Source organism: Coregonus lavaretus (genome assembly GCF_964263955.1).
Source record: "Coregonus lavaretus genome assembly, chromosome: 15".
In the NCBI taxonomy this organism is placed as follows: domain Eukaryota; kingdom Metazoa; phylum Chordata; class Actinopteri; order Salmoniformes; family Salmonidae; genus Coregonus; species Coregonus lavaretus.
This window is the reverse complement of record NC_140002.1, coordinates 2,912,520-2,922,215: the sequence shown is the minus strand read 5'-3', so window position 1 is coordinate 2,922,215 and position 9,696 is coordinate 2,912,520. Positions and strand designations below refer to the sequence as shown.

General features: G+C 42.4%; 1 protein-coding gene across 1 annotated transcript; it reads left to right on the top strand.

Moving 5' to 3' along the window:
- Window positions 1-2,277: 2,277 nt before the first annotated feature.
- On the top strand, window positions 2,278-3,955 carry LOC311142707 (beta-2 adrenergic receptor-like). The gene is made up of 2 exons (XM_084178364.1): window positions 2,278-2,442; window positions 2,704-3,955. Exon 2 carries the CDS (start codon window positions 2,714-2,716, stop codon window positions 3,950-3,952), a length of 1,239 nt encoding a protein of 412 aa, XP_084034490.1. The 5' UTR covers window positions 2,278-2,442; window positions 2,704-2,713; the 3' UTR covers window positions 3,953-3,955.
- Window positions 3,956-9,696: the final 5,741 nt, after the last annotated feature.

The window sequence follows — 9,696 nt, the reverse complement described above, 5'->3', positions numbered from 1 at the left end:
AGGCATTCAAGTTCATCAATCAGGTTATTGTAGTACTACATAAATAAATGAATGCACTGTGTTTATTGTGTTGTGTCAACAAAGTGGTTGACACAATCTATGCATTTTGCATAAGAATTATTCTACATTGTAGAATAATAGTGAAGACATCAAAACTATGAAATAACACATATGGAATCATGTAGTATTTTTTTGATTCACCCTTTGTCTTGATGACAGCTTTGCACACTCTTGGCATTCTCTCAACCAGCTTCACCTGGAATGCTTTTCCAACAGTCTTGAAAGAGTTCCCACATATACTGAGTACTTGTTGTCTGCTTTTCCTTCACTCTGCCGCTCGACACAGCGGTTGGATCAAAAATCTCCAGTTTGGACTCCAGACCAAAGGACACATTTCCACCAGTCTAATGTCCATTGCTCGTGTTTCTTGGCCCAAGCAGGTCTCTTATTCTTATTGGTGTCCTTTAGTAGTGGATTCTTTGCAGCAATTTGACCATGAAGGCCTGATTCACACAGTCCCCTCTGAACAGTTGATGTTGAGATGTGTATGTGTCTTGAACTCTGTGAAACATTTATTTGAGCTGCAATTTCTGAAGCTGGTAACTCTAATGAACTTATCCTCTGCAGCAGAGGTAACTCTGAGTCTACCTTCTGTCTACCCCCCTACCTTGTCACAACACAACTGATTGGCTCAAACACATTAAGAAGGAAAAAAATTCCACAAATTAACTTTTAAGAAGGCACACCTGTTAATTGAAATGCATTCCAGGTGACTAACTCATGAAGCTGGTTGAGAGAATGCCAAGAGTGTGCAAAGGGTGGCTATTTTGAATAATCTCAAATATAAAATATATTTTGATTTGTTAAACACTATTTTGGTTTCTAAATGATTCCATATGTGTTATTTCATAGTTTTGATGTCTTCACTATTTATTCTACAATGTAAAAATAAAGAAAAACGTTGAATGAGTAGGTGTGTCCAAACTTTTGACTGGTAGTGTGTATGAAGTGCCTATGTTCAATTGCATGATTTTCTTCGTTAGTGGTGCTATTTGCGTGTGAACAGGATATAATGAAAGAGAATGTAGTTCCAGGATGGGAGAGTGCCTGTAAACACTAACGTCACTAAATACTGAATTAGGTATAAAAAGCCTCTTCTCTCTCCCTAGTCACAGCACTGTACTGTATGTCCTGAGGCACAATGCAAATCAAACAACCATTTTTTTGCACTCTGTTGGTAGGGCATGTAAAACGCACACATGCTACTGGATTAATTTGTTTCAGTATGTTTCTACATAATAACCAGATCTATGTGGTGGAGCTTGCCATGCGGTCATGTTAATATTTAAAAATAGTATAATATATGCCATTTAGCAGACGCTTTTATCCAAAGTGTTATTTAAGTATGTTTCTACATAATAACCATATCTATGTGGTGGAGCTAGTCATGTTAATATTTAAAAATAGTATAATATATGCCATTTAGCATACGCTTTTATCCAAAGCGACTGACAGTAGTGCGTGCGTACGTTTTCGTATGGGTGGCCCCAGCGGAAATCAAACCCACAACCTTGGCGTTGCAAGTGCTCTACCATCTGAGCCACAGAGGACCACAGAGAGTCTACTATACCCATGTCAATTGACCATACCTTATGTCTCTGTTTCCAGTTGGAATATGGTTGAGATTCAGGAAGTGTGAAAGAGGTCTATTGACGTCACATAACATAATTATGCTCCGCATGACAACCCTATAGAACAGTATGTAACTGTAGGTTGTGCATATACGTTGCTCTGTTTTGTTGTTTGTCTCCAGCAGAGCTAGCTGCTGTTCTATTATGTTGCTATGTGAACAACCCTTTCCCTTTCTAAGCATTTTAAAACAAAGGCCAGGAAGCAGAATTTGAATTTGGAGTGAAAGAGTGAAGGTAAATTTTTAGGCTGGAACAAATATAATCTAGCATGGTTCATTTAATGACGACACAGCACTTTTTTTTTTTTTTATCACTATCAAATCACATCAGTAGTTTGTTTGATTTTTCTGATTACATTTTTGAAATATATTCCTTTACAAATGTTACGGATACAAACAAAGTTGCATAATGTTCATTTGACTTGATTCAGTGGAAAAACATGACTGTGTTTAAAAGGCACTGCTATTCACTTCTCCTGTGGTCTGCCTGCCTGCTGATTGGCTGCAGCCAGAGTGTGATGTCATTCTTGCCTGCTATAAGAGCACTGACTAGATGGGGAACTACATTCAACAGTGAGAGAGTGCTGTGTTAGTTAGAACACAGAGTAAGTGGGACTGTTAATGTGTGTCACACGGCATTAGAAGGGAGGACATTTCTAATGAAGTATAAACACCTAATTGGAGCTACAACATATTTTCATCCAAAAAAGGAATACTTTTAGATTGATGGGAGACCAGCAGAACATTTGGAGGTTGGTAAATTACTTCAAGATTAAATATTAAGTATGAATATAGAATTTTCTTAATTATTTTTTAAATTCAATTACATCTAAGAAATCTTGGATGAAATGATTCAGAATTGATAAATCCTTACTCATGCTTCCTATCTTGGCTTTATATACTTTACATATGCACAAGCTTATAAACCTATATGGTTTATTCTTTGTTTTATGGGTGCCTTTGACAACACATTTCTTCTTATCTTATTTCCTGTGGTGTGTTGATTCAACCAGCCCATAGATCATGGAGAATGTGAGCACGCCTGCCGTGTTCAACTTATCGGACCTATTGGTGGACATGAACTCGTCGTCTCACCAGTGGTCTTACTCGGAGTACAGCGAGGCTGAGGCAGTGCTGTTGGGCATCGTCATGGCCCTGCTAGTGATGGGCATCGTCTTTGGCAACGTGCTGGTCATCACCGCCATCGTGCGCTTCCAGCGACTGCAGACGGTCACCAACATGTTCATCACCTCTCTGGCCTGTGCTGACCTGGTCATGGGCCTGCTGGTGGTGCCCTTCGGGGCCTGCTACATCCTCCTCAACACCTGGCACTTTGGCAGCTTCCTGTGTGAGTTCTGGACGGCGGCGGACGTCTTGTGTGTGACGGCCAGCATCGAGACGCTGTGTGTGATCGCGCTGGACCGCTATCTGGCAATCACGTCGCCGCTGCGCTACCCGTCCCTGCTGACCAAGCGCAAGGCGTGTGTGGTGGTTGTGACGGTGTGGGGCGTGGCCGCCCTCATCTCCTTCCTGCCCATCCACATGAAGTGGTGGGTGTCTGACGAGCCCGAGGCACTCAGCTGCCTGGAGAACGCCCACTGCTGTGACTTCAACACCAACGCGGCCTACGCCGTGGCCTCCTCCGTCGTCTCCTTCTATATCCCCCTGGCGGTCATGGCCTTCGTCTACGGACGCGTCTTCCAGGAGGCCAGGAAGCAGCTGCAGAAGATCCGCGGCAGCGAGGGACGCTTCCACGCCCAGATGATCAACAACAACAAGGGGCAGGACGGTGGTGGAGGAGGAGGAGGAGGAGGAGGGGGAAACGGGAAGAGGCCAAAGTTCTGTCTGAAGGAACACAAAGCCCTGAAGACGTTGGGTATCATCATGGGCACCTTTACTCTCTGCTGGCTGCCCTTCTTTGTGCTCAACGTGGCTGTGACCATCTGGAAGGTGGACAACATTAAAATGCCATTCAGGATATTGAACTGGATAGGATACGCCAACTCAGCGTTCAACCCCCTCATATACTGCAGGAGTCCTGAGTTCAGGTACGCATTCCAGGAGATTCTGTGCCTCAGAGGGACTGCTTTCCCCACCAATGAATACATATACAGAGGACACAGCTTGCAGGTTAGCCAGAAGGATAGGCCAGGCTGCTCTATACATGACGCTGGGACCATGGAGCTGGGTACTGGCTCTGGGTTTAGTGTCACCAACGCAAACAGGAATTGCAATAAACCTCCTCTTGCCTCCATTGTCTGAAGTGCAGGGTGTTACCAGGAGACTGATCTTTCTCGTTTAGTCAGACCTAGTGAGCAGGCATGGGATAGGAAATGACGTGAATCTTTTCCCCTATTTTAAATGTGTTACTATAAGAATATTATTCTAGTAATGTGTAGGTTATTAAATGTTTGTTCTATTTTTCATCTTAATATTGAACAATGTCTGCAAAAGACTTAGGCGGTATATTGTTTGTGGACATGAGTATGTGCACGTGTCATGTACTCTAGTGCTTGTGCCTGTGTGCATTTCAACACCAGGGTTCAGGTACTGAGTTCATGTCTCCAGTTTGGTTGCACAAAAAAATAGTTACTTTTTTCTACCTCATCAGCATTGTTTTGATTAATCTCCATCTCAAAGAGCTTCAAGAACAAATCATTATAGTCTGTTTTTATGAACATTTATAATGTTGTCTGTCAGTTGAACTGACTGTTCTTAGCTGGCAGTGGTCTGAAAGACATGGACACGCCAGGGTAGGAGAGGTCCAGAGAATTAACAGGCAGAACAAGAGATCAAATCAGGGTTCTACAGTAATATATGTGACCCCCCACTTGTGCCTGCAGCCAGCCCTCTGTCTGTAACACATTCCATATTGATATGGGTCTCTCCCAGAGCCAGCCCAGGTGCTTCTGTCTGTCTGTGGGATTCTGAACGCTCTCTCTGCCACGGCCCACAAATCCGACTCTCTGACGAGGGACGGCAGGTGCACATCATCACAGGCAGGCGCCATTACCAGCTGCACCACACCAACAAATATTTAAACAGTTGAGCAACGCTCACACTGCTCCGTCCCACTCCCTCCAACCACCCTTCAATATCTCAAACCTTCACCTTCCCCTCAATAATACCATTTAATAAGTGTTCGTTACAGACGCCTGTCCTGCCGCTCCTCAGACGGTGTGTGAGGACACACAGACAGACAAGCCTCGATAACCCCTGCAGGCACTGTGTAGGTCAGAGCAGCAATACCTTAATGCTGGGTAGTGTGACCACCACTGTATGTCATTCTCATACCAATATCCAGGCAGTATATTTAGTCTGTAAAGTTTTATTTCGTAATTGCTTTAACACTCTACCCTGCTGCTTCTCTGTGTTGTTAGTTGTTAATGGCGACCGTGGGAACGGTTGTTGTTGTTGTTGTTGTGCTGCTTTCTGCTGTTGTTGCTCTAGTGTTTCAAGTTTTATTTTTGGGCTGTTTATTTCTTTATGTGTTGCTGTTGTTTACAGTGTTTACAGAGATTCCTGGACAAGCTGTCTGATTTGGGAGACAAACAAAGTGTAGTATAGATATATGCAATGTACTAACTAGCAAAAATATAAGGAAATAAACCACTACAGTTAGGGAGAGTTGTGCCAAAGGGTTAGTTGAGCCACCCCTCGTTTTCTTGGAAACCATACACACATAATATTATATTTCCCTTGAGGTAGTGATGCTGAATGTAAAAAAAATGTCTCAACTTACCCCCACTCTCCCCTATAGCTTTTGCAGAATCTGCACATATTATTGTCTGAGAAAGATAAACTGTAAGATTGGAATTTTTACTTGCAGATGTTCTATGTAGGTGCTCTCAGTGATGATGATTGCTGTAGGTGTCCTCGACTTTATACAGTTTTGCAGATTTTTTTTGGTCCATGTGTTACTGAAAAGAAACCTTGAAAAGAAACCTTGATATCACACAGATGTGATTAAGCCTGTAATGAACTAGGCTAACGGTCTAGCACACAGTGGGCTTCTATTACAACACAGACTGTATCGCACCCTCACGTCAGCCAGCCAAGTGAAACAAGTAACTCTGAAATGGTCTCGTCATGCTCCGACTGTAAATATTTAGAACGTATAGGCCTATACTAAACCATGTTACTTTACAACTGCTTAGATAGCTACTGATGTGTGTGTATGTGTATGTCCGCGTGCGCTAACTGTATGAATATTTATTTAACCTTTATTTTGACAGGGAGTCATGCTGAGACCAAGGTCTCTCGTACAGATGAGCCCTGTACACACATCAATATACACATCAATATTCACATCAATGCACGAAAAGCAAAACACAATCATAGAAAAAAAACACATTCTTCAGTACAAAGGTCCTCAACCAGCCTTTTGAATTGCCCTAGAGGCACCAATTCATCCAATTTTAGAGATCGAAGGGATCCCCAGAGATAGCCATCCCATGAGACCGGGTCTGGTATCTCGTACGTCTATAAGTTAACAATGAAGTAAGTGTACGGCAGAAGTTTATGCAGGAGGGCTTTATAAACAAAAAGAGTGTAATGCATCGATCTACGAGACTTCAGAGAGGGCCAGTCTACTTTCTGATACAGAATGCAGTGATGTGTACTGAACCTATTGCCCGTAATAAAGCATAGTGCGTCCAATGGCTTCAATACAGTGGCAGCTGCATTTATATTGACAATATCGCCATAGTCTATAACCGGTATGAATGTAGACTAAATTAGTTGTTTTCTGCTATTTAATGAAAGGCACGACTTATTCCTATAAAAGAAGCCCATTTCAATTCTTAACTAATTCATAAACATGCTTTTTGAAAGATAGCTTTCGTCAATCCAGATGCCCAGATATTTATAAGCGGGGACACGGTCAATGCGTGAACCATCGAATGTACATATATATGTATAAATCATCAGATACATTTTTACGTGATTTGGAGAATAACATATACTTGGTTTTACCTGCATTAAGTATGTAAGTACAAACTTAAGTAAGAGTATGCTCAGACAATGGTGTTTTGGAGCTTTGAATTCATAGGTAAATATGAGGTACTGTATGCGCTAACTCACTAACCCGCCCTGTTTGTTATGGACGCAAGGGCACTTTTGATGTATGTACTGTAAATGTGAATAATGTTTTATCCTTGCATTGCAAAATGTTACCATGAATATATTGTGTCAACTTTAGACACGTAGCTACAAAAGTACGAGACGTGGTCTTAGATATTTACATATCAAATTATTTCATTCCACTGAAAAACTTGTCATTTGCGAAATGAAATTACATTCTCAGAGAGTTAACAAAGGCAGAATATTTGACTTGCTATAAATATTAGCAATCTGTTAATATTTGATTTTGTTAAGTGTTTCCTTACATGTCTGACATGTTATGTCTGAGATTAAACCCATTTGTGTCTGTTACATTCTAAGACCTGGTTCTTTGTAAAGGGTGAAGACAGTGCCCCCCTCTGGTAAGGCTGTTAACTGACAGCTCAGCAGGCAGAAGTATCGCTCAACACTGTTTTTACGATATTTTCCAGTCTGCTGCTTCTTCTCACCTCTGCTGCTCCTCAGCCCTTTATAAAGACAGTCTGTTGCTAAGGCCAATGTCCTACATTACGGGACAGGACATTGCGCCTGGATTCCATGGACAACACAACATTTAATATGCCCACAGCTGTTGTGCACTGGGAACCACTAAGGCAGGAATGAGAAGGACTGACTGGTGGAGTTCGTCTGCAGGGGTTCGCACATCTGTTCTGACAAGGAGACTAGAAAGATGCCATGGAAACAGCTGTGTCCATGTTGGACAGTAACACTCACTGGACTGAAGGGCAGCTCTTCTCTTTTTCAGAGATCTTGACCTCCACTGTGGGGAGGAATGGTGCCTCTGAGCACTGATCAAAGGAACTGAGTTTACATTTCTCAATCTCTGCTGGCCTGATATGGGTCACAATCTAATGCTCCGGGGAATGTTGCATTGCAGGTTCCATGCAGTAGCTGTGCCATGTTGGTAAAACGATGTACGGTTTCAATTGCATACCTTTTTAGTCATGTGAATCAATTCTGCAAGTGTAATGTATATCAAACATTCTGTATTTGCTATTACCTTATAGAGCAGGGGTATTCAACCAGGGTTCCATGCCCCCCCCAGGGGCCCACAGAGGTGCTGCTGGGGGTACGCATTCATTTATTTGAATGAATGTCGCTAGCAACAACAGAATAAACAAAATGTGAATGTCATACCTACTGTAGAAAATAGGAGAATATCTCATTTCTAATGATGGTAATTTTATTTCTTAACTCCTAATATTGAGCAAATTACACTAATTGACCACCTTCCGGAGACACTTGAAACCCTACCTCTTTAAGGAATACCTGGAATAGTATAAAAGTAATCTTTCTACCCCCCCCCCCCTCCCCCACCCCTCCATAAAAAAAGAAGTGGTTGTCCCACTGGCTATCATAAATTGAATGCACCAATTTGTAAGTCGCTCTGGATAAGAGTGTCTGCTAAATGACGTAAATGTAAATTACACTCACGCACCTGCAAATCAAATCAATGAAATCAAAATGTATTTGTCATAGTCTACGTCTGTCGTTTACGAAGCATAACAGTGAAACGCTTACTTACGGGCCCTTCCCAACAATGCAGATAGAAAAACATAGAAAAATAATAACACAAGGAATAAATTCATAAATACACAACCAGTGTGGCAGTGCTGCTGGCTGCTGGTAAGTTTTCTTGACTTGGACATAAATGTTTGCCATCACATGGCTAACCTTTGTTTAAACAGCTGCTCTTAGCGAAAATGTGTTTGGAGTTACCTTTCTAGTTAATAGGCTATGTTAGAGTTTAAACTTCCTCTTCTGATTACAATGTGGGGAGGTCAAAATAATGAAAAACTATCTACCAAATCTATTCATTTTAAAATGTGAATTACTTCTTAATTCACCGGATGATAAGACAAGACGTGATATATATATTTTTTCTAACGTAAGATGGGGGTCCCTGGGTCGCCGGTTTCCCTTGGAGGGGGTCCCTGGGTCGCCGGTTTTCCTAGGAGGGGGTCCCTGGGTCGCCAGTTTTCCTGGGGGGGGGGGGGGGGTCCATGGGTTGCCGGTTTCCTGGGAGGGGGTCCCTGGGTCGCCAGTTTTCCTTGGGGGGGGGGGGGTCCGTGGGTTGCCGGTTTCCTGGGAGGGGGTCCCTGGGCAAAAAACGGTTGAAGACCCCTGTTGTAGAGCCATGGCTTCTTTCTGCATTGTTGCACTTTATGAGTGTGTGGGTCTGCAGCCAGTGTTATGACTTACTGTATATCTTTTCATAAACAGAAGTGTTTTATATGTTAACTGGAGAGACCTGTACTGCTGACCAAGAACACAATCTGGAGGTGACAATTTGTGGCGACGACAGTATTTACCATGCTGCATGTCAGTCACACAGTCTAAGTAATCTAGCACCAGTCACTGTTACTCCGGGATTGTTCAAAATTATCTACTATATCGGCATAAATGTTTTATTTTTTACAGTGGTCGTTTTGTATGTGTACATTTAGGTCGAACTAATGTGACATCGTATTTGTATTTAATAAATGGTTTATTGTTCTTCAATGCTAATATATCATTTTTTGCAGTTGTATGAATCTATTTGTATCTATCAACAAACGAGACGGTCTATAAAATACTGAGAAAAGTGTGAGTGCACACACACACACATGCACACACTGACACACACACACACACACACACACACTTTGACTGACTTTTGTGTGTCAACCTCTTATCAGCCTCAGTGAGGCATCAGCCAGTAACCCCAGGTAACCCCAGGACAATGAGATGAGATTTCCTAGGAGTTCCCTGGTCTGCTATGTAGTAAACAGATCCTATCCAGCTAATGTGCCCCACCTGCTGCCAGATTGTTTCACTCTAATACCCCAGATCAAAGCACCAAGCCCAGTGCTTAAACAGAGCCCTGTAGGGCTGGACACACAGCA